This window comes from Narcine bancroftii, chromosome 1, assembly GCF_036971445.1.
Source record: "Narcine bancroftii isolate sNarBan1 chromosome 1, sNarBan1.hap1, whole genome shotgun sequence".
NCBI lineage: Eukaryota > Metazoa > Chordata > Chondrichthyes > Torpediniformes > Narcinidae > Narcine > Narcine bancroftii.
This window is the reverse complement of record NC_091469.1, coordinates 281,605,510-281,631,152: the sequence shown is the minus strand read 5'-3', so window position 1 is coordinate 281,631,152 and position 25,643 is coordinate 281,605,510. Positions and strand designations below refer to the sequence as shown.

The window sequence follows — 25,643 nt, the reverse complement described above, 5'->3', positions numbered from 1 at the left end:
TGGCTGGTAAAACTCAGAGGCTTTAGTTGATAGTCAAAGGAGGGCAAGTATTTTTTTTTAAATGATCAAGGAAGGGAGGACCAGGGAGAACTCGCACAGAAGGAGCAACATGAAGCCAATCAAAGATAGCATTGAATGTCAGGGTAGCTTTAAGGACCCACGTGACATTAGTCATGTGTCGTAAGTAGGGGCATCAAGTAGCCATATAGTGTTTAAACACACAAAAGGATCGGGGGGAAATCCCAGAAGCATTAGATGGGATTTACACAAGCGCGTTTTTAAAGCAGATTTCGCAAGTGGGAACAGCGGAGAAGCAACCAGTCCATGAAAGGCGCTAATTAAGTGATTCGGAGATGAGGGAGGCACAAAGACAGCGTTGAAGGATTAATAGAGATTAATTTCATCTGAAGTTCAAGGATCTTGCCCACAAGTGGCAACACCAACGCGGGTCTGAGCAGAAAGAGAGGGTGTGACGGAAAATGAACCAGCACCCCGTTTCAGGAAGTTGACTTCTACCCCAAGCTGCGTGCCCGGTCTCAGGCCCCGCTCGTACATCGTACAGAAGTATCTCGCCGCACCGGCAGCTAAACCAGTGGCACTCATCCCATCCTCCCTTTAGCTCCCAGTGACCGCTCAGGGGCTACTGGCCAAGGGGCGGGCTTTGTTGGCCCAGGGCTGCCGCTGTCCCCGGTCCCCGATCCCCTCCACACCACCGCGGGCAAACTCAGCGCCACCTTCGGCCTCACCGCGCACGTCACCCTCACTGAGACCTCATCGAGCCATTTACCGGAGCCATCGGGACCAACCAAAGCTGCGGACACACTGGGAGCGCAGCAGCAAGACCTCAGCTCCGAGTCAACGCGCGCCCTCGGCCGTTTAAACGTTCAAATTTAGCGGCAGTTACTGAAACAGCCAATCCCAGAAAGGCGGCCCGTCGTGACGCGCACGCATGACGTCGCTTCACCCGACGCAAAGCTCGCGGACACCAGCATGTCTCGCGATATTAATTATGCCAGCAGGAGCTGGCCACCCAGCGTAGTGGATGGTGCTGGAATTTGTATTTGCAAATGTTGCTTCAAAATCCCAACCCGCAAATAGCGATATTTTCGAGAACGCTTGGTAATTATGTTTATTTTTTTCGTAAAGGCTAAAGATCGGATTGCCTGTGGCATTTAGCTTTAAATTGATCAAAGATTTGCTGGAGCAGTGGTTCAAGTAAACACAAAATGCTGGAGAAACTCAGCAGGTCAAACAGCGTCCTTTATGTAGCAAAGAACCAACGTTTCGGGCTTGAGCCCTTCATCAAGGTGTGCATTAATGACGCCTTGAAATGCTGGTTCTGTGTCTTTATCTTGGCCAAATCAAGTATTCTGTTGGATCTCCTGGATTTCTCCAGCATTGTGTTTTTACTTTTTTATTTTCAGGAGCAGGTCAGAACACCCATGAGTAGAAAATAAAAAAAACAATGCTGGAGAACCTCAGCAGATCCAGTAGTGTCCTTTATATAGCAAAGGAAACATAACCAATAGGCCCTTTCAAGCTGCCATGTATAATGGGGTTAACCAGGCAATTTGCCCAGTTAGCGCCCCACTCATGCGGCAGCTTGAAAGGGTCCAACCTGGTAAGCGTGGTCCTAATCCAACCGGGTACCTGACCTACCTCAGAGGTAGTCAGGGAACCCAATTAAACTTAACTAGGTTGTGCCCACTGCCATCACAGGGAAACCCAAGGCTGAAGTCCCTGCCATGGTGGGGGAGAGTGGGGGACCATTTCTATCTATGGATGCTGTCTGACCTGAATTCCTTCAATAATACTTTGCTTGCTCAAGATTCTACCATCTGCAGCCTTTGTGTTTCTCTCACTTGTTGTAAATTTTCCATTTATTTGAGACCCAACAGATGGATAGTCCACATAGTGGGAAGTTAAGGATGTGATACGCTCTAATCAATGACTCCAAAGCTGTAGAGTGAGGAACGATTGGCTTTATTACACTTCAGACGTAGTTGGCCCGATTCCAAGTGCTCGACTGAGGACAGGTCAACCTTTATTCCAGGGTCACAAGGGGAGGAGTTACCAGGGAGTGAGTTACCAGTGGGGGACAGGTCAGCTACCCATTCACATATTTGTATCACAATTGGCTGTTTGCTCAGATGAGCAGGACAATGTGTAAATTAATAGAGCGTGTATTTAAAGGTGTAAAATTCTCACTTCTTGCTTTAAATTTCAAGTGGTCTCTTTACCTCTTGTCTTCCAACATCTCTATTTCAAGGGATAAGATGGCAGCAAATCTCCAATACAATGCTAAAGATTTCCACATCAATCTTAACAATATAACCCTCTTCCCTTCTTTATCATGGAAATATCAGTTCTGCCATTAGTCACTATTATCAATGCTGTTGTTGATAGGATGAATGTTCTGCTCACAACCCATTAATCTCAAACCTCCACTCTTTCTTGATTGCCTGGCAAGTTATTCTCTCTCCAGTCCCTATCCAATCTCGTTTAAAAGGCATTAATTGTTTAATTCCATGACCATTACAGATAATTATTTCAGATCCCAACCATTGTATTTTCTCAGATTAAAAAAAAATATGCTATTGATCAATGGGGAGATATTCCTTGAAGATGAACCATACATGAACTTGAATTATTTATCAATTTTTCTCATTCTTCTATGCTCTGAGATTAACCTTTTTTTCTCTTCTAAACTTCCAACTGGAATTCATTCTCTATAGAACCAATTCCATAAACTGTTTCTGAACTTTTTTCTCTGGCTTCATATCTTTTCCAGCAAGCAAAAATAAATACAATACTCCAGTTGATATTGAATGACAGAAAACCATTAGCAATAGTGAAACCTTTTGACAAACAGTGAGAATTCAATGTGCAAAAAGCCCAGAAAAATAACGAATAATCAATTTGAAATTAAAAAGGGAACTGGTAAGACAAAAACAGTGCATGAAAATACAGCAAAGAGGACGTCCTATTCAAGAATAAAATAGTAGCGTGTGTATAGAGATGGGAGAGACAAATAAGGGTTCTAAAATCTTTTAAAATGGTTAAACATTAAGTCCAGATAAATGGTACCTCATGTTCTCATAATAAGCCATGGAAGAAATAATTCACCTCCTGTCATTTTCCAATGCTACTGCAAGACTGGTCAACTGCAAATGTACTATTATTGAAAAAGAATAAAAAGATAAAAGAGTTACAGGTCAGACTAATATTCCCAAGGCAGGACACCTTGGCAAACTAAAGTTTATCGTTTAACTCTTGCAGTTCTCTTCTTTCCCAAATAACCTCAAGTGATAAATAATTCCTTTTCACAATTAAAAATTAAGTTTATCTGAAATCGATATGGACAAAATTACTGCTGCTGACACCAAAGGCTGTATAAACTGTAATCAAATACTTCACTGGCCAATTAAAAATGAGAAAATTGGAAAATCAGTTCTGAAGATCAATGTAAGAGGTTCAAGGCCCAGGGTTTACACTTAAAAGTGGAGAGCAAAAAATTTCAGGGAAGATATGAAGAAAATATTTTTTATGCAGTGTAGTGATGATGTAAGGGTGGAGGGGGCTGTATAACCCAAGGGCTTGAAATGGGAATTTGCAGAGGTACTTGAGAGAAAAATAACAGGGTTATGAGAAAAAAATGTGATTGAATGGATTGCTCTGCAAGGGACCTGCATGGATTTTATCGGTTTTTTTGTGGGGGGGAAGGAATGTTGATTTTTCTTGCCTTTAAAAGGCCTTGATAAAAAGTGTAAGAGCAAGGAGATTACTCAGAACTATATAGAACACCAGCTAGGCCACAAATGGTATGTCATATATAGGAATGATCACCACACGTTAAAACACAGGACTGCTTCATCACATTAAAAGGGTACAGTAAAATTCCTAAAATCCGGACTGTTCAGGGATTGGGATTCTTTGGATTTTACGGATTCTCAGGCAGTATTTTTAAAATTAAAATTTGAGGAGAATAAGGGAGAGATGAACAGGTGAATTTTGATAGTTTTATTAACAAAATTTTTTTTCGTATAAAATGCAAAGTACGACAAAAATACAAATAAATATTTATTGTTCAATTATGCTACTTCCGTGCATCCATGGCGCTTACAAATGTATGCGCACACACAAAAGCCTGCTAAATTTAAAATGCTTGAGAGTTTTCGAGAAGTCTGGATTCTCAGGTGATCCGGATTTCTGACATCCAGATTTTATTACTTTATTTAGTTGAACATGTGAAAGCTGCAAAGAAACAGACCACTGGCCATGAAATTAGTCATCTGAAAAGCTATATGTTGGACTGGCATGGGAAAAATGGGCCAAATGACCTCCGTCTGAGTTTAAAATTTATATAATTCTATTTTTTGAACATCACTTCATAGTCAATCAAAACACATTTTCCCTTTCCCTCCTCTCTCAGCATTTCAGAGCTTTTACCTCTCGAGATGCTGTTTTTTTCTGAACAATTATACCATTTTTCACTCTCCTTCCTAGGAGGTATAGCACCCTGCTCTCCACCCCCCCACCACCTCCCCAATTAATTCCAGCTCCTCACTGGAACATAGTTCAAAACATTTGTTCCATGTGAATTTGATTTCATTCAGTTTAATTTATTGAATATATTGCTCAATGTGGTCTCAGGGAAATAAAATGCAGTTTTGATGACTACTTTGCTATTTAGTCTGTGTGCATGACTCCAAGCTTCTCATTAACTGTCCCCCTCATCCTGCTATTATTCTGACCTCCTACACAGTTCCAATGAAGCTCAACAAAAGCTTGAAAAACATCATTTAATCTTTCAACTAAGCAGCCTTTTGAATTCACCATTTTATGTAATCTGCATTCCATAGAGCATTACAGCACAGAAACAGGCCCCTTTGGCCCTTCTAGTCTGTGCCGAACCATTTGTTTTTGCTTAGTCCCACTGACCTGCGCCCAGTCCATAGCCCTCCATACCTTTCCCATCCATGTATCTGTCAAAGTGCTTGTTAAATGTCAACTTTATTTTCCTTCAATTAATAAAAAAAATTTAATTCTCCCATTCACATATCCACATTTCATTCTTTACACGGAACATTATCTCTTCTTGTCCATAAATCACTCGAGCCTTCCAGACCTCTTGTCTCAGAACACCTTGTGCATCTGAAACTTTTCTCAACAATTTGTTTAAATTCTCTCTAAATACTGAATTGAGATGCAAAATTTCTCATAATGCCCATACACAGGGAGGCCTCATTGTTGGAGACATACAGTGTTGACTTAGTCATTGTCTTCTGGAGGATGAAGCACTGTCCAATGAGTTTGGAGGCATTTGCTTGAACTTGAGCAGATGTTTCTATACACCTTCAGAATTAATTTTGCTACTGCCATCAGCAGTTACATCATCAATGAATATAAGTGCACCAGTTCCTGGAGCAGCCATACATGCCCAAGCCAAAACATCCGCACCACCATGTTTCACAGATGAGGTGGTATGCTTTGGATCTTGGGCAGTTCCTTTACACCTCCACACTCTGCTCTTCCATCACTCTTGTTAATCTTGGTCTTATTGAGCTTTTCCCAGAATTCTGCAGGTTCTTTTAAATACTTCTCAACAAACTGTAATCTGATCATCCCATTTCTGCGGTTAACTAGTGGTTTGTATCTTGCAGTGTAGCCTCTGCATTCCTGTTGATGAAGTATTCTGCAGACAGTAGTCATTTTTTTTTTCCCAGTGCAAGCACTTGTTTATTTATTTGATTGCAGCTAAAAAACATAAACTACTAGTAGAACCCGAGACGACACGTAGAGACTCTTCCGAAAAATCGACGGTCAACTTCCCTTCAGTAAGCATGTATTTAAAATATTTGCAGACATTATTTACTTAAGATGTCAAATTCACAGCCATTAATACCAAGCTCACTTTTAAGTGACAGGAGATAACCACAAGCTCAGGTTTTCCTGCCAGTAAGAATTGTAGTACAAAGGGGAGATAAAGAAGACTAGTCTTTCTGAGAAGACTAAGGAAGTCTGGCATGTTCCCCTTAACAACTTACACAAGGCCACAATTGAAAGCATACTTTATGGATGCAACACAGTGTGGGACATGAGCTGCTCTGCTCAAGATTAGAAGCTGCAGAAGGTGATTAATGCAGCTCAGAACATCACACAAACTTGAATTCTCTCCAATGACTCCAGCTGCATCTCCTGCTGTTTAAGAAAGGCAGCCAACAAACCCATTAAATCCTAATCACCACTCTCTCTCCCTTCTCCCATCAAGGAGAAGGTTCAAGAGTGTGAATGTGTGCGCAAACAGGCTTAAAATCGTTTTCTTCCTTGCAGCCCTCAGGCTTTTGACTGAACCCACAATGTTGATGTTAATTTTTTTTTCACTGTCACTTGAAAATTGTCCTCATGAGACCCAAAAGCCAAGTTTTGTTTTTTTTTATTTTTTTTTTCACACCATAAATCACATTAGCCATGATATACACTATTTCTTTTTCACACATATACAGTGACTTTTTCTTCCCCCCCCCTCCTCCCAAGCCACCCCCCCATCCCCCCCTCTCATCCATTTTAGGTATACAATCTAGGTTGCATTAAGCCAGTCAGACAATGTTGTCATTCAACAAAAATACACCAGAAATTCTACTGAGTCCATTCTTTTCTTTCCTTCTCCTTCCATCAACTTAGGTAATGTTTGTCCCCGGTAGGTTTTCGCTATTGTATTTAATGTAAGGCTCCTATACTTGTTCGAATATTTCAATATTATTTCTTAGCCTATATGTTATTTTTTCTAATGGAATACATTTATTCATTTAAATTTAGTAGTTTCTTCCTTTTAATTTGGTTATGTATTCCATTAATATTTAAAGTCATATAGTTCAGCGTAGCCCTTTTATATTTTGTTTATCTTCTCTTTCCGTTTTTCCATCATTACCTTTCCTCCTTTTCCATTTCTGTTTTCTTATTTTCAACTCTTTATAGAGACAACATCCCTACAACATCCAACATTTTCCTTATTCTCCTATTTCTATCTTATTTATCCCCAATCTCCCCTTCCCCTCCTGAGTTGTCCTTTATCCCTTGTCGGACAACCACATCTCCCCTCTCCATTTGGATTTGCAAATCCACTCGCAAGCGTCAACTGATTTTGCAGTGACCGCTATTTCCCCCCACCCCGCCCCCCCAGAAAAGATTTCACTTTTCATATGTCACAAAGGTCACTCTTTTAATTCCCTCCTTATTCTCTCTATTCCATTACCTTCCCTTATTAATTCTTGTCTATACTATCTATATTTTCCTCTAAGTACAGATACATTCACGTATGCACATTGTCTCTATTCACTCTTATACCTCTTTACCCGCATACATATCAATCGTGATCATTTTTACTCTCATTACCCGTCTTCCTCCCGTCTATTTTTGTAATTGTTCTGCAAATTTTCGTGCTTCTTCTGGATCCGAGAATAGTCTGTTTTGTTGTCCTGGAATAAATATTTTCAATACCGCTGGATGCTTTAGTATAAATTTATACCCTTTCTTCCATAAAATCGCCTTTGCTGTATTGAACTCTTTTCTCTTCTTTAGGAGTTCAAAACTTATATCTGGATAAATGAAGATTTTTTGCCCTTTATACTCCAGTGGTTTGTTGCCCTCTCTTACTTTTTCCATTGTCTTCTCCAGTACCTTTTCTCTTGTAGTATATCTTAGGAATTTTACTACAATAGATCTTGGTTTTTGTTGTGGTTGTGGTTTAGAGGCCAATACTCTATGTGCCCTTTCTATTTCCATTTCTTGCTGTAGTTCTGGACATCCTAGGGTCTTAGGGATCCACTCTTTTATAAACTCCCTCATATTCTTGCCTTCTTCATCTTCCTTAAGGCCCACTATCTTTATGTTATTTCTTCTGTTATAATTTTCCATTATATCTATTTTTTGAGCTAGTAGTTCTTGTGTCTCTTTAGTTTTTTTATTAGATTCCTCCAATTTCTTTTTTAAGTCTTCTACCTCCATTTCTGCTGCTACTGCCCGCTCTTCCATCTTGTCCATTTTCTTTCCCATTTCTGTTAAGGTCATCTCTATTTTATTCATTTTCTCTTCTGTGTTGTTTATTCTTTTTCTTAAATCATTAAATTCCTGTGTTTGCCATTCTTTAAATGACTCCATGTATCCTTTAATAAGAGAAAGTACCTTCTTTATCTTGCCTTTCTTTTCTTCTTCTATTTCACTGTACTCTTCCTCTTCCTCTTCTTCTTCCTCTGGGTTGGCCATCTGTTGTTTCTTTGTTGCCCTTTCCTTCTCTTCTTTCTTGTTTCTATTGTCTTCTGTGGTCTCTTCTTGCTGCAGGTGTTCTGCAGCTGTCGTTGCCGGCTGTGGAGATCGACTTCCCAGCTGGTCCCCCCTCCCGTCGGTGTGTTTTTTTTCATTCGCATCGCGCATGCGCGGTTGCGCACTTTTACTCGGCTCAGCGAGCCATTTTTGTAGTCCATTATTTACCGACCTGAGGGAGCGGGTTTCTCTCTCCGCAGCGGGCCTCTTCGGACAGGTAAGGCCTTCACCTTTTTCCTCCTTTGTCTTCTCTTCCTCTCTTCTTACCGTTGCTTTCGATTTTTCTTTTTTTGTCGCCATCTTCTTTCCACCTTTATACTCACTTTTCTGTAACTTTTATTTCTGTGCCTTTGTGTTTTCCTTTGTTTTTCCCGACTTTTCTGGAGAGGGCTGGAGTTCACCGTCCGGCCACTACTCCATCACGTGACTCCTCCAGACAGTAGTCATTGATGCATCTACACCTGCCTCCTGAGAAGTGTTTCTGATTTATCATATGGGCATTTGGGGATTTATTTTCATTGTGATGAGAATTCTTCTGTCATCAGTCTCTTTGCAATTACTGAGCTCACCAGTAAGCTCTTCTTAATGATGTCCAAAACTCTTTTGATGTTGGTAATCTTAATCTTAATTCACTAGCTCATTCCTGAAAACCCAAGAAACAAACTACTGATTACCACCCAAAGTCTGTATTATTGTCTGTGCTGCATAAGACCAAAGCAATTCCCATCAGCTAGAGCAGGGGTCCCCATACTTTTTAGATTATCGACCCCTTCATGGAATATTTGACCCCCTCATCGACCCCCAGGCGTGGAATCCCAGCACTGGTTGAGGGTTTGGCAGCGTGGATGGGGGGGGGGGGGCGGTGGTGCTGTATAGAAGAGGGGTAGTGCTGGATAGGGGGTTGCAGCACTGGATGGGGGTGTGGCGGCGCTGAACAGTGGGTGTTGGCGCTGGATGGAGTGGTGGCACTGAACAGCGGGTGGTGCTGCTGGTCATCTGAGGTCGACAACATATTGTGGGCCGAGGGGCCCATAATGCGCTTACTGATTCAATGTTCTAAGATCTTAATTGCCACTTTTTAAATTTCCCACTCTGCCCCTCCTCATTCCTGCTGAAACATTTCCTGAGATTTTTTTTAAAGTACCAATTTATTTAACTCCTTGAAGTTAACTTCCATGGCTGTCATGGTTGGATGTGAATTCATCTCGATATGAATGATCTCGTATTCTACGAGCCTGCCCAATAACTTATACATCAATGAACTGAGCCCAGGAATTAGAATTACAGATGCAACATTTGCAGGAACAATATACAGTACCGGGACGAGCAGAAGTCATGAAGATTTTGCTAATACCAAATAAGCAATGCGCTTCAGTTTAGCTATGTAGACTCATTGAATAATTCTGTCACAAAAAGAACCCCTGCTGCACCATGTTGACACCTGGCAGAGCAGACATATCAACTCCCCCTTTTATCCTTGCATTTTTCCAATTCCTCTACAAAATCCTACTCAGTCTTGTTTTTAATCACTCCTCTGCATATAAAGTGATTTTTTTTTTCTGACATTCTTCCTACTTCTATTGTGTATCCTTGTTGATAAGAACAGGTTTCATTCCAGAAAAACTGTTTCTGTCAGAATCATGGAAGGAACATCTAAAATATTAAATTCAGTTTTGAAATCTGAGGGATGTAAATGGAAAATCAGGTGGTTTTGGCGGCTTCCTGAGGTCTTGTATCCCTTTTCTAACTCCACCAACAATTACTCCCCTTCTCATGGCATTTTCCAATAGAACCCTTTCATGAGTCCTTCCACATGTGAGTTAACCCTTCAATTTGGCGGGTTAAATCGCGTGAATCGCGCGGTGTGAAATGACATAACGATATAAGGAGCTGTTAGACATAGAAAAGTGAATCAAGAGTCCCTTTCACACTGCTAACCTTCCTCAAAAATTCAAACCCAGGAGCTTTTCCCACTGCACCATTACCCCCTTTTAAATTGCAGCACCTGGATTGCCCTCCTGGGACCCGGGTGTGATTACTGGGGCAAAGGTGCTGGAAGCACCTTTTAAATTGCAGGGGGATCAACCCATTAAATCGCCAACCAGACAATTTAAGGGGGATCCCACCCCCTCAATGACACGTCACGCACTCATCAGAAATACTGCCAGATGTTCAAACGCTGGCTGCCCAGTGACGCACGCACGCAAGCACTGACGTCACCAGAATAAGCAGGTCGGCCATTTTCCTGTTCAAATCACCTGTTTAACTAGGTTCTCTGACTACCTCTGAGGTAGATCATGGACCCAGTTGGATTCCGACAGGGTTGACCAGATGGGACCCTTTCTTACTGCCACGTAACTGGGGCACTAACTGGGCAAATTTCCTGGTTAACCCCATTTTATACGGCAGTTTGAAAGGGCCTATTGTCCATGCAATCAAAGAAGATACAATACCTACCCTTTTATTTCTTCCCTTCTCACCACTGAGGGACCCAAATAGCTGGACAAGAGATAATGCTACGTTTAGTAGCATTTCATTCCATATCAATCCACTAGTGGGATGTATAAAAAAAAGCAATGAGTCAGCATAAAGGAGGGAGATTGAAAACCTGGCTGAATGGTTCACCACCAACAACCTCACACTCAATGTCACCTAAACCAAAGAGCTGATTGTTGACTTCAGGAAGGAAAAACCAGAGGTGTACGATCCAGTGATCAGTGGTGGGGGGGTGGGGGGGAGAGGGGGGAATCAGAGGTGAAGAAGGTGAGCAAATTTAAGTTCTTTGGAGTGACTATCTAGGAGGATCATTCCTGGACCAAACACACGACAGAATTGGACATTTTGACACCAGCCATATTGAAAAAAAATACTTTTGTAGCCCTTCGGACATTTTGTCCCCCACAGTTTGCCACTGGCCCGGCAATCCTCAGCATTGCAGCATTTCAGAAATGCCAGCCATGCACTGACAAGTCAGCTGGCTGACCTGTGACAGGGGCTGTCAGCATGCAGCCAGCAGGGCTGTCACAGGGCAGCTGGTGGAGCTGTAACAGGAACGACCAGAGGGGCTGTCAGTTTGCAGCCGGCGGGACGAAGTCAGCCAGCATACAGTGAGTGGAGTGGTGGGCCAAAATGTCCAGCACCAATCTGTAGGCACCAAAATGTCCGCCGCCAAATTGTGGGCGTCAAACTGTGAGGGCTAAAATGTCCAACTAACACACTAATGACGTCGTGAAGAAAGCGCACGTCAGGGCCTCTACCTTCTCAGGAGTTTGCGGAGGTTTGGTATGACTTCGGAAACCCTAGCAAATTTCTACAGATGTGAGTGGAAATGTACTGCATCATGGACTGGTATAGGGACATCAATGCCCCTGAATGTAAAACCCTGCAAAACGTAGCAATCGTCAAGGATCCACACCAACCAGCACATGCTCTGTTCTCACTGCTATCATCATGAAAAAAGTACAGGTTCCTCAAGACCTAACCCACCAGGTCCAGAAACAGCTGCTACCCCTCCATGATCAGATTCCTTAACAACAAACTCACTCGTGAACTCATTTAAGGTCTCGGACTTTTGCACTTAATTGATTGCTTTTTTCTGTGTATTGCACAGTGTGTTTACATTTCTTTATTTGTTTACTCGTGTACATTGAGTAGTTTTTTTTTGCACTACCAGTAAGTAGCAATTCTGCCTTCCCCTTTGGAAAAAGAAACTCAGGGTTGTATGTGATGTCATATATGTACTCTGACAATAAATCTGAAATCTGATTTGTTGTATCCAGTACTTTTAGCAATATCTTTATATTCATTTGTATGAAAATAGGCTTATTTTATGGTGTGGACTTCCAGCTAAAGATGGTTGCATATGTTTTAATCTTGTCTTAGCCAGTCAATGCCATGTTGAGGAATCCCCACCAACATTCAAAACTAGTTATGACAAGATTGCCAAGTTTGATTCTGGGGTTTAGTCATATGCTATCTGGCACACATGTTTCAACACCACCAAGTTGGCCCCTTATTTGTCAGTATGCCTGGTGATGCTCAGTATACCCATCTGCACAGCTCACTGAACCAGGAATAATACCCTGGTCTGATAATAATGGTGTAGTGAGAAAAAGCCAGGACATCATGGGGAATATAGTTTAATCCAGCAAATGCTGGTTAAAAGTAAATGCACTAATCAATGAAATACAAGTCAATTGATATTATTTATTGAACTTCTTTATATGAAATTTTAAATATTGTTTTAAGTTTGAGAAATATATGGTTATTTGGATAAAATACATGTATGAATGGATCAGATTAGGTTCTGTAGCTTCCAATCACTCTGGATAAAATGAGTCATGTAGTCGTATACACCTGAAGTGAAAAGATTGCAGATTCAGTCAGTAATTGGCTATCTGGTGTTGTTAACAAGAAGCTAGGAGTGGAGTAGAGGGAATTAGTCCAGGTTCCCACCCTTCATCCCATATACAATGACTCCACTCAAAATATGACATGCAAGCACAGCTTCAGGTTCAACTCTGAAGTAAGACATGCTACTGTCACTCATTGTTTAAGCTTATATATTATGGAATGGTAACAGACAATACTAGAAAACAATGCACCTCAGCAATAATCCGTATCTTTGGCGGAGGAAGGCTGGATAAAGAAAAAATTCAGTGTAAAGCTTTCATTCTCAATGGCATGTAAATGTTTTTCAAATTTTAATTCCTATAAATTACCAGAAGCTGTTCCTTACAAATGAAAGAATTGCTCGTGTATATGCTATATTGTTAATAATTCATTGTGACACTTGGCTTGAATCTTTCCAGGTCCCAAAAGAAAGGACACAGGTTGATCTGTAAAAAAAAGAATGAAATAGATTGTAGTGAATTGTCATAAAAGTATTTCGTCTTAGAAGCATTTGACTCTTGAGCTTGCTCTGCTATTCCTTATGTTCATGTCCCATCCTCCATCTCAATAATATACTTCATCTCTCCCCATATGATTTGATGCCTTTCAGTGTTTCTCATGCCTTGGTGTGCTCATTAATTTTCAAAAAAATAATTAGAATGCATAAGATTGTAACCACTGTTCCCCATATGATCCGAACTACATATTTATGTATCTTGTCACTATCAAGGTTCTGTTTACATTCAGCTAGATTCAATATCACTTTGTTTCACTCACTTGATAGGATCAGACTAAACACAATCATTAATTTCACAGCAAGCTACAATCTGATCTTCTCAATTATATTAGAATGTGTGTTTACATAATAATTCAAAATAATTAATATACTAAGCATTCCTCAAGACCCATCTTGTTTGAATTGAATAATACAATTTGTAATTACCATTCCATACCTGATGCCCTTGTGAAAAAGTAGGCTTTAAACTTTCTACTTGAAAAGCTCAGTGTCAGTGAGTATTCATGTCTCTGCTTTTATTTCTGTTCACATCCAGAGTGGTTGGAAGCTACAGAACCCTGCTCTTTGCTCAAGAATTTCCAAATATAACCATGGCCTAGGTATTTAAATTTATAATGCACGTCTTTTTTTTAAATTACGCAATTGAAAATTGACTTTCTGCGGAACAAAATAAATTGAAAATATTTTCAACAGATTTTGAGATACTCTGGAAAGTCCATCTGACATTTACTGACACAAGTCACCCTTGCAATACAGATACAGTTTTCCCAGTAGTAATGTGTGGGATTATTTTGTTGGAGCATTGCAGGGAGAGCCAGACTAACATCCTGGGAGTAACGTTCATTAAGACCCCTCAGTACAATCATATTTGCAGCATTGGAAAAGGACCTAATTGGAGGAGTCACATCCAACACCAACAAAATTATGTTTCCAGCTCCATGAGACTCAGTCCCCGATACACTGACCTACCAGTGTGTATATACAAACTCTCCAATCCTGGCAGTTCATCCCTCTGCCATCCAATTGCTCATAGTCCCTAGCCAGTGGTTTCCCAAAGATCCTGATGGAGATTGACAAAGATCCCAAAGGGTTACATAGAAGAAAGGGTTACAGAAGAAAGTGGCCAAATGGAAAACACAAATTAAATAATGATCATTCTTTTTACTATTACCTTCAAATTATAATTTTTGTATTTTCCACTCAATCCTCCCAACATAATGGCTTTAGAGAGTCTAGAAAAAGATGCTGAAGATACATTTATTCATCAAAATCATTTTTATGTTTGGATTAATTGATATTTTGAAAATACTGTAAATGCAATCCTTTAATTTTTTTAAAAATGAGACATACTGCAAGGTAGCAGGCTCTTTCGGCTCTTGAGCCTATGCTACCCAATTAACCTACAACCTGGTATGTTTTTTGAAAAGAGGGAGGAAAGCGGAGCACACGAAGGAAGCCCATGCAGTCACAGGGAGATTATACAAACACCTTACAGACAGTGCTAGATTTTAACCCAGGTCACTGGTGCTGCAACAGCATTGCAAACCGCTACACTAACTGTGCCACTCCCTTATTCTTAGCCATTCTTTGGGGTTAAGCATGATTTGCTTCCACTCCAGTGGTTTGGGTTCCGAGGTAACTGAAGAAGCCAATGTTAGACCCATGGACCCTGCCACAAGTGGGCAGGAGGTGCCTGATGGGACAAGTAGGTCAATAATCGGGGAGGTGATCCATTATTTCAGCTTGGCGTCTCCTGACAAGAGAGTTAAGTTCCTCAGTATCGACCCAGATATTTCTTCTCCTTGTTGGTTAAAAAAAATAGCAAGGCAGAGAATTTTTTAAGAGATGAAAGATTGAAAGGATATTTATGTTCAGAAAGACTTGGATGTCAATGTGCACAAGTCATTTAATATGCAGGTTCAGCGACCAATTAGGAAAGCAAATGGTTCATTGACTTTTCTTTCAAGAGGAACCGAGTACAATTTACAGTGATATTTTGCTCCAGTTTATATTTATGCAGAGTGCTTTCAAGATAAAAATAAATAGATGCTTGGATATTAATGCCATCAAAGGTGAAAGGAGGAAAAGATTGTCATAATCTCACTGAATGACTGAGCAGACTCAAGGGTCTGAATGACCAATTTCTGCTTCTATTTATTTTCTATGCCATGGAGTTTTGCTCTGGTGGCTAGTGTTATATAGTAAGAGAAAGTTGGTAGAGGTCCTTTCATTGCAGATAGTTTTTGGAAAACCCATTCTCATATACTTTAGTGAATTATAAACGTAGTCATCTCTGTGGTGAAACCACTATTGTATATGTAAATGATATGACCTTTTATGTTTGACCCTGCTCTCACTGGCCAGCTCATGACTCCTCTTTATTCCCCATAAAGGCTATCATGCCACAACCCAGCACCCAGTTCGAGTCCGGGTCAGGGAAAGCAAGGAACACAAAGGATGCCGTCCATCTCTTGCTAATAAAAGCCTTCAGTTCCAGTAACTTCAGTCTTTGTGTAACTGATTGTGCACCAATCTCCTTCAGTTGCACTCACCACACCAGGCATTTTTTCGACTCCTGAACCAGTTCACACAGATGATGCTCCCCAGCACTAAACCCTTCCAAAGACATTTTTCTTCCAAATATGCCAGAAATATGGTCTCTTATCCTGAATCTGTTGTCACACTGTAATATGGAGGTTCACGTGTGTCACATGATCCTATCGACAGGCACCTATTCAGAAGTCACATCACCTGCTAATAAAAGTTAAGCTCCACCCACAGATTAGCACACACCTGACCACTGGCCCCTTTAACCACCTAACTCATACCTGGGCCAGACTCTCCAGCCAATTGCACTCGAAAAACCCCAATTGAGGACCATCTGCTTTTTTACCCCTGGGATGAACCTGACCTCAACTCTAGGTTGCGAATAATGAGCAATGCTGGAATATCATTGGTAAGGTGTGCACTGACAAAGGGTGGTATAGATGACTGTTATTGTAAGCCTCGTTTAGTGTTCCAAAGAGCTGTGCCTGCACTGTATCAAGGGGCAGTGGGCATTGTATTGTATTCTTTGACTGTACAGCTACTTCTCTGCAGGTTGTTGCAAGTATTAAGTAGCTTTTGCATCCGATGCAATTTTATTGTCCGAATCTTGAGAAAGTGTGTGTGTCCGATGCAATTTTATTGTCCGAATCTTGTGAAAGAGTGTGTGTGTGTGTGTGTGTGTCCGATGCAATTTTATTGTCCGAATCTTATGAGTGAGTGTGTGTGTTGTGTCCGATGCAATTTTATTGTCCAAATCTTGTGTGTGTGTGTGTGTGTGTGTGTGTGTGTGTGTGTGTGTGTGTGTGTGTGTGTGTGTGTGTGTGTGTGTAAGATCACTGTTATAACCAGCCTGTGCTCAGGCTGCTGTTTGGACCCATCAAACCTGTTTTCCCTCCCATTTTCTTCTTTTCCATCCTTTCAAGTTCCCAATATGTGTCCCTTTCAATGTCAGCTATCATTCACTCCACCCCACCATAATTCATGCCACAATTTCACCCTCTTAGTTAATGCCAGCACACTTCCATTCTCTCACTCACAGAAGTGCTCTTTGGGTTAATATCAAGTAAAAATGGAAAATAAGAAAAAAAACACACAAATGCTGGAGAGACTGTGTTTTTTCATTAACCATGGTGTCAACAGAATCCTGTGTTTTACCATGGAAAATAAAGAAATCAACATCATAAGATGGATGAGTTGTTTTGCTAATTTGTTATTCTCAAGAGCTTACTTTGAGCAAGGTAATTGGCATATTTTTCCATGTCGTTAAACAAGGAAATTTGTAGATGCTGGGTTGAATACATTATACAAAAGTGCTGAAGAAACGATATCAGAGAGCCTGGAAGTAGACTGAGAAATAATTTGCTCTGTCCACTGCATCAGCAAGAACCATTTTCCTTCCATACAACATTGCCACAACATTGTCTGTCCATGGTCTCATGGTCCATGGTCCAATTACTACTAAATAAAGACCATCTGCAAATTGGAGGACCACCTAATATTCTATCTCAGCAGTCTCCAATCAGACGGCATCAATAACAACTTCTTCAATTTCTGTTAACCATCCCTCCCCACATTTTTCTCTTTCCCTGCCCCTCTGTCTCCTTTCCCCAACTCCTTCCTTTTCTTCTCCTATCAGAGAATTACCCTTCTTAGCCCACTACCCTCTCACACAATTACCTCAACTTCTTTCTCTTCTACCCTCCTGCTGTTTCCAACTATTACCTCGTCCCTGTTAGCCTGTGCTCTTCCCATGCCCCTCCTTCCCTCCTCTCTTCTCCTCATTCCCTCACCTTTTTATTTCACGTGTATATCTGTTTTTCCAGAATTCTGACAAAATGTTGATTGCCTTTTAGTTGCTATGGATGGTGTGTGTGACCTTCTGAGTTTTTCCAGCACTTTTGTACATTACATGTTTTTCCAAGTGAGAGGATAGGAAAGGTGCCATGATTATTTATAAAAATAATTCCTGGAAGAAGTAGCTAGAATCATTTCAATTAGGAAAAGCAAATAATGATGCCACACAGATTTGCAGCTGGGAAGTGAAATATTGGCATGCCCCTCGTTTGTGCTTCCATTTCAGACATCCTCTACATTGTGCACAGCCTAAGACATTCAACATTGCCCCAGTTGAATTACGATGAGTTTTCCTGTACCTCCATTTAAAACAAAAGTCTTTCCTGAATCCTGCAGAACAATTTCCAAGGCCATGTGCTGAACTTCACAACATCTTGTCAAACTAACAGTTGCCTGCTCCTTTGAAAGTTGAAGTTGTAGTACATTTCCAAGATAATTAATTCCAATAATCTGTAATTCATCAATATCCTCTGGGAGAATGGGATCAAAGAGCAAACAATTCTTTGTGATTCTGCAAAACAGAAAGTAAAGTAAAATCAGGATTAATTTTTGATACAGGATGAGATCAACATCAGAGAATGGCAGTCACTCTAATAAAAAGATTTTCCTCAACTGTGTTTCCTTGTTCAGGGAGTAAAAATTATGTTCATTCTGTGAACAATCATCTTCAGAAGTGCAGCTCCTCAATAGTGTGCTGTAGAAGAAGAATTTCACAGAGAGTGAGATACTTTTTTCACCTATGGTATCTTGGAATAATGCTGATCAGGCAGATCAGGATAGGAAAATGTCATGAAGATGAGTCAATATGAGTAGCCCATAATTATTTAATCCTTCAATGGGAAAGTAATTAAAAATTTCAGGTGGGCATTCAGTATATGAGTCCCTAGCCCAATAATACATTTCCATCCCAGGGGTGCTCACTTGAGCGCCCCGAAGTGCATCTCATCGGGTCATTTTGGGGCTGCTCTGGCACCTCGCTCAATGCAGGATGAATGGGAAAAATGGCAATTTTCTTCTTCCTTGCCCATAATCCCACACAAAGCTGGAACTACTCTGCGTTTCCCTGGTGCTAGCAGACAGTTCCAACTATGAGGGGGATTATGGGTAAGGAAGACAAAGACGGCTATTTTGCCCATTCATCCTGCATTGAGCAGAGCTGCGGCGAGTAGTAGCAATGCCAGCACGTGGTCACTGGATGGCAGAGATGAGCAGGGAGCTCTCCGCAGCGGTGGAGGCACCAGACACGATGGCAAAGAAGAAGAAGCGGAGGCTGGGCAGCACAAGAAGTTTGGCTACACAGTGACAGTGGCTGAATAGATTGTGAAGGTGGTGCCCATGACCAAGGTAAGGAGCGGCACAGGCAATCGCTGCCTGCCATGAAGAAGATCCTCATGGCCAGTGGCTACAACCTGGAGCACCACAACTCAAACAGGTCAACTACGCCATGCGCAGTTTGGTGAGCCGAGGATTAATGGCGCAGATGTCCAGCTGCGATGCCTCAGGTTCAGTCAGGCTCGTCAACCATCCGGAGAAGCCAGCTGCCCGCCGACGCAAAAGCAGCAAATGCTATAGGTCCAACATTTTGAAGGGCCCAGCACCTCTGTAAATACTAGGATTTCTGTCTTTCAGCAGAGGAGAATTTGAAAACATTTAGTCGATGGATTACAGGAAAAATGTTTACTCGATGTGCTTTCCAAGAATTGGAAAAGGGCGCTAGAACAAGGGAAGGAGGTGGGATAAGGTAATGGAGTTCCTTGCCAAGCATGGACACGATGGGTTGAATGGCAGCAAGTTAACCCCCCCCCCCCACCACCCTTGTCTGTGTCTCATTCAAGGAGAATCCCTTTATCTGGTTTAGGGTAAGCATTCAGTGGTTCAGGGTGCAGGACGAAGGGGTCTCCGTCAGAATGGTCAGCAGCCCGACTCATAGACTCCCGGGCAGAGGAGGAGCAGAAGCATGGTTGGGGAAGGAGGACACGAGCAGTGAGTGGAGGGGGAAGCTGGGGCAGGGCCAGGTCTGTTACTGCTGAATTTCACCGCTCTGTGCAGGCACTGAGAGGTGATGCTCTCCTGTCCTCAGCAGGTCAGCCCTGGGAGGGAGAGCCAAGCATCAGACCCAGGAGGAAGGGAGGTGAGCAGGATGCGCCATGCTCGTTGCCCTGACCTGCATACATGTGGTATCCAAGCATCAGTGTGCAGTGTGTAAACAGCAGGAACCACCGTTCTGGTCAAAACTAGGGGGTCATGTCAAGGTCAAGGGGTACACTGGCTGGGTCAAGGACTGCACTAGCCTGGACCAGGATCCAGGGCTACAATGGCCAGATCCAGGGTCTAGGGCTACAATGGCCAGATCCAGGGCTGCACTGGCTAGGTCCAGTGCTGCCATGCGGGCCCTAAGTAAAATTTCAGACAAATCAACCCCTCTGCCCGCCTCTGTCCCTATATGTCTATGTTTAAAATGGAAACTATGTGGGCGGCAATGACACAATCGGTGTGTGGCGGTTTTTTGTGCTTTTTTTTTTAAACGGGGGGGGGGGGGGCACTGATGTCAGTAGCAGCCCTAGGGCACCACTTTACCTAGATACACCACTGGTCCAGTGGACATCCAAAGACCAAGTATGGAAATTTTGGGAGCGTGAACAAAGGTTACTCTCATATTTAGTACTGTCCATGGTCTAGTAGCCAAATATTGTTGACTGGCTAGATTTGCTTGTGAAAAACTTCTATTGCTTGAGATACCAACAATTGAACATCAATGAATTCAAGGAATTATGTGCCACTAAGGAGTCAATGCATACTTAAGTGGAGGACAGAAAGTTCAAGGAAAAGAATATACATCAAAAGTGTTTGAGCATAATAAAATAAATTGTTGCAAATTTCAAAAATTCCAGAAAAGTACGGCACTGACCTGAATCCTGTGTAGCCAAACAGTACAGTCTGTAAAAAGCCACCCATTCCTGTTAGGAAATTCACAGCCCCTGACCCATCAGCATTTTCACTCCAAACCTGAAACAGGCAGAGAAAAAAGATAGCATATCCTGAAAACTGTCATTCAAGCACTTTGATCATATTTTGATTCATGTTTCTCATCCAAGTGAATGTCTAGGCCTGGAAGGTCAAAATCCCGTCTCAGCAGGGAAATGCACTGACAGCCACCCATGATAGAGAGGGAGAGCATTGTTGTTGCAAATTCCACAAGGATGTTTCTACCACACTTGCTTTGAAAATTCTGGGCAACTATCACATGTTAAAGACTATATTTATGAAGGAACCAAAATTACAGGAGGTTTTAGTTATGGAAATACAATACTGATCTTTCCCAAAATAAATCATTCTTGTCTTCAGCCTAGACCACCTGCTTTACTTCAGTTTTGTTGCACTTACAAAGTGGAATTGTTGTTCCACTTTATCAACAATTTGAATCATTCAGATTCCCAATACTGAATCTCTACATGTCACTTTAGAACACATTCATGAATGAAGAAGGCTGTATGTATCCATGAGCAAATCACAGATGATCACACTTACATCTTGACAGAGACACAAATGAAGGGTGAAGAGGTGATACAACCACTGGGCCTTTGTGATTGCGTCTGCATTCCTACCTGCCTACTGCAGGGGGCAACCCACTGTACCTGCAGTGAGGTAATCTGGGAGGCTGGCTCCGCCTACTCCCTGCCAATCACTGGCCCCCTGATAAAGGCTCAAGCCGGCCCTTGTGTAGGCAGTAGAGCACATGCAGCCAGAAGGGATACTGAACCTTGGGTGCAAGTTTTAAGCTAATTAAAGTCTGTAGTACAGCCTTCGTAGTTTGAGCTTGTTTGTTTGCACTGCAGCACATCACAGGTGAGGATGTCTTTTCTTCTAAAAAAAACCTGCACTTTCCACTCTTTCAAACCCCCCCCTTCCGTATTTGTATCTTTACACAGAGGGTGTGGCGCAATATTCCTGCATTGAACTGGCTGTGTAAAAGGGGCTTAAGACTGCTTTTAATAATTTTAGTTTGGATGAAACTAACTGGACAGAATCATGAGAAGTTTTTCATGGCAACATTTACCTTGAATGGATCCTGAATATTGCTATAACATTTGTTCAGTTGCTTCTGAGCTTGAGTTGCATTCTTCAACTCCAACCAACCAATTGCAAACATGCTCTGAAAGTGAAACACACCTTGAAATAACATGTCCAGACATGTATAGGCAATATCTGTGGAGAGAGTTAACATTTTGTGTCGATAACATTTAATTTGCCACAGTACAGATAAAGGCCTCAGGGATAGAAATTGACAGTTGCTCTGGTAGAGAATCATTGATGACGTGATAGGTTGAATGGCTTCTTTTTGCTGTAATCCTTCCATAATTATAAAACAAGCTCTGCTTCTATTTCCACAGATTCTTTCCAGACCTGCCAAGTATTTCCAGAATGTTCAGTTTCATTGCAGGCATGAGTAAATTTCATTAAATATTAGCAAGTTCAAGAGTGGGCTACAAGGAAAGAGAGGAAATGGTGCTCATATCAGATTATAATTATATATAGATTATAGATTATAATTATAATTATAATTGTTTACTCCTGTTGATTTTTTAAAGCACTTCATTTTGGAGCAGCACCAAATTGATTGCATGTGAAATGAATGGATCACATGCAGCCAAACATGATATAGCTTAATAGACACACAACACTGCAGATGCTGGAATCTAAAGTGTCGTGTGGAGGATCATGTGACCCCTTCCAGCGGGAACTTGGTTGGAAGCCACCACATCTGTTTGTCAAGGTTAACACCACCCATGCTGAGCACTCACCTTGCCATTGGTCCTTTTAAAAGAACACACACACATCGCCTCTTGCTCCTTTAATCACCTGCCCTAGTTTAGGCATACTGTACCTGGGTCGGCCCTTCTGGCCAGTAGGGGGTTATAAAGCCCAACATGTGGAGTAGCTGGGTGTCTTTGAACCCAAGTTCCACTCCAGGTCATGAGCTGGAGAATTAATCCCAAGGTGTATGCCAGTAATGGATGAAGGGCTTATTTTGTTTGTGTGTGTGTGTTTATGTGTGTGATATGGTGACTTTCCCTCGCAGGCAAATAAAGGTTTTTTGTTATAATCAATTTGTGTCCAGACTCCTTGCTTCTCAAACCCGATGAACTTGTTCCTCACATCACACAGATTAAAAAAAACAACGGCTGAACTCAGCAGGTTGGACGGCATCCATAAAGTGTATAGATATTTTGGGTTGAAATCCTGCTTCAATACTGAGAGAGGGGCAACAGGCAGTGTTAAAGATAAGGAGAGGAGTCCATGGGGGTGAAGAATGACACACAGATGGACCCAGGTGGGATGGAGTTGGGAGACAGCGATAAACGAGAAATTAAAAAAAGAAGGGAGGGACACAAATTGAGATGGGGGTAAGAGAGAGTGAAGGTGGAGACAGCTGCTGCAGGAAAGATGTAAAGGAGGGATAGTGGGCCGACAAGAACAGCTACAGCTGAGGAGAGAATATAGAGGGAAAGGTGTGTGCCTGGTGTTTTGGAGAAGGATAAAAAGTGAGGAATCAGGAGGCCATGGGGTGGGGATGGGATTGGAAAGAAGGGGAGTGTCAGATGAGCTGAATGGAAGAAGGAAAAGACAAAATGGGACAGGGTTACTTCAAATGGAAGAATTAAACATTCATGCTTTGGGCAGTAGATGAGGAACTAGTCCTCAGATTCACATTTGTCTGTCCTCGCCCTAGCAATGGAGGGGGCTAGGGTCAGACAAGTCAGTAAAGAAATGCAAAGGGGAATTAAAGTGGCTGACAACCGGGGTCTCCAACTGTCACATGAAGACAGAGGCCAGATGCTCTGTAAATCAATTGCTGGATGGTGAACATGTCACGCTGGTGGGATCATTATTACATCTGTTAACATGAAAAATTCTCTACCTTAAAAGTCACCAGAGCCACTCATCCTGATTTCTTCCAGTTACTTTGTTTTGGGTCTCACTGGTAACATCGAACTCAACAGTCATTAAGAATTGTTGGTAAAAATATAACTTCATTCAGTCCCTATGCTATAAAAGACTTTGACTGTGGAGAATATGGAGTTTCAACATGTCTTATCCATAGAGCAATTATGCCCTTGAAGTCTGTTTCACATTGCCAAGATAACTTGAGTTTATTTGTAATTGTATTTTTTTATTAGTTTGTCCTATTAAAATTCCATTGAATCTGCCTCCGCCCCCTCCTGTGACTGTCCCTGTGGCTCCTCCCTTTTGATCCTCCAACACCATAACCCCTCCCCAGAAAGCCTGGGTCATAGCACAGGATGACCTTCAAATTTATTGTAAATAAAGCTTATGGTTCCACAGCGCTAATCTTTTGAGTTATTGACAGCGCATCCACACCATTCAATTTATGTGTAAAGCAGGGAAAATGGTACCTTATCTGTCCAGTGAGTGGACAAATATGGAATTTCACATCACCATTAAGGACCAGAATTATCAAAACTTTGTTTAGTTTTTTTCTGACTGGTATACGCTGTCATGAACTTACTGCAATATTCAGCAGAAACATGAATGTGAAGCATATTCAAAACCAGCCTAACTTTTGGCCCCTCTTCCAACCCTTTCATTTTCATCCACCACTGACTTGCAAATCTTCAGCACATATGAAACCCTTTGATAATCTTTGAACTGGTGTAAAAAGAGGTAATATTGTTCCCAAATCTTTCCAATTGATTTCTCCTGCCCTGCTGTACAGAAAATAAGTTTGTTAATTTTTCTAAATATATTAAATGGCTTTGCAGACAGCTGTAGAGAAAATGGAGAAAAGAAACAGTTCAATAGATGAATTGGAAACAACAGAGAAGATTTGGTTGGCATGAAGGTGAAGGGATGGTGCAACATCAAGTCATGCCTGGCATCTGCTTGGTGTCAGTGGGGGAAGGCAACTGCAGCAATTAACATCTCTACATACAACACTGTGAATGTTTGCATCCACTATCCCCCAAAACTGAGATAATGAGGTTGTTTTGAGAAATTATGTACCAGCAGCCATCTGGTACAAAATGCAAGACTAAACTTTGATAATTCCTGATAATCGCTGAGTTAATGAGTTTGTGCTGCATATTGTATAAATAAAGAAATAAAGTTAAAAGACAAAGGTATTGTCTGGTGTGGTTTACAAAATGCTGCATTTAATTGGCAACAGTTTTGTGTTCTCTCTCAAGATTACTAGTAAGCTTTATTTCCCTTCACTACTGTCACATCTCAAGATGACAAATTTAATGTCTTTAAGATGACCATAATGACACGATCGCGTCCAGTTGGATTTGAGATGTGACAGTGTGAAGGGAATAATTATGAACTCATGTTTTATTCAAAATCTAATTAATTTTTATGGTGTTAGGCAGCAATATAGGTGATTTTTCCATAAACCGATTTCTAAGTCTTCCTGTGTTTTTGCTGTTCATACTTTTATCCCTCTCTCCCTTTATTTGTCTCCCAATCATGTTTTAAACCAACAAATAGTCTGCAGTATAGTCATATGTTCTCTTTTTGCTTGCTGCAGGCTAATAATCAAAGGAGTTAAGAAAGGAGAAAACAGGATTCATATAGATGGAAAGTGGGCCAAAGGGCCTGCTTCTGTGTTTTCCAACCAGGTGACTCAAAAAAATAGACTGATTCTAGAAATCTGTATTTCCAAGAGGTGGTAAATAGAATATTTTTCAAAAAAGTTTGGAGATATCATTCCCTTGAAAAATATTTGCACCTTGAACAAAATATCCATTGGATTGATTATGTTTCAGAAAAAGAATGGATTTAGATGAAAATTTACATGGCATAAGCAAGTTTGTAGATGACACTAAAGTGTCTGGTGTTGTAGATAGGGAAGACATTTGCCAAATATTGCAGCAGGATCTTGATTGATTGGGCAGAGGAATGGCTGATGCAATTTGAAATGTGAAATTTTGTATTTTGTGAAATCTAACAGGAGTTGTTCCTGCCCAATGAATGGTAGGGAATGTTGCAGAGC

General features: G+C 41.4%; 2 protein-coding genes and 1 long non-coding RNA gene across 16 annotated transcripts in view; 1 reads left to right on the top strand and 2 right to left on the bottom strand.

The window, feature by feature from the left end:
• Nucleotides 1-901, bottom strand: part of incenp (inner centromere protein) — a 31,610-nt gene extending 30,709 nt beyond the window's left edge. For 2 of the 3 annotated variants that reach the window (XM_069901772.1, XM_069901783.1), the window contains exon 1: nt 788-901. In XM_069901772.1, coding sequence (XP_069757873.1) covers nt 788-796 — 9 coding nt within the window. In that variant the 5' untranslated portion in view covers nt 797-901. Of the gene's footprint in view, nt 1-770 lie in introns of all 3 variants that reach the window. The other variant, XM_069901799.1, reaches the window with a different exon arrangement.
• Nucleotides 209-15,719, top strand: LOC138744976 (uncharacterized). 2 transcript variants are annotated; one of them, XR_011345902.1, is made up of 4 exons: nt 209-1,119; nt 5,758-5,837; nt 13,767-13,830; nt 15,625-15,719. It is a non-coding gene; the product is annotated as an uncharacterized lncRNA (long non-coding RNA). The 2 variants fall into 2 exon arrangements; XR_011345908.1 differs by lacking the exon at nt 5,758-5,837.
• The window catches only part of pgghg (protein-glucosylgalactosylhydroxylysine glucosidase), a 52,605-nt gene continuing 39,460 nt past the window's right edge, over nt 12,499-25,643 (bottom strand). For 7 of the 11 annotated variants that reach the window (XM_069901829.1, XM_069901814.1, XM_069901897.1 and 4 more), the window contains 4 exons: nt 21,690-21,785; nt 20,541-20,638; nt 17,932-18,143; nt 13,169-14,476 (listed from right to left, as the gene is read on the bottom strand). In XM_069901829.1, coding sequence (XP_069757930.1) covers nt 14,373-14,476; nt 17,932-18,143; nt 20,541-20,638; nt 21,690-21,785 — 510 coding nt within the window. In that variant the 3' untranslated portion in view covers nt 13,169-14,372. The other 4 variants (XM_069901868.1, XM_069901877.1, XM_069901887.1 and 1 more) reach the window with 4 other exon arrangements.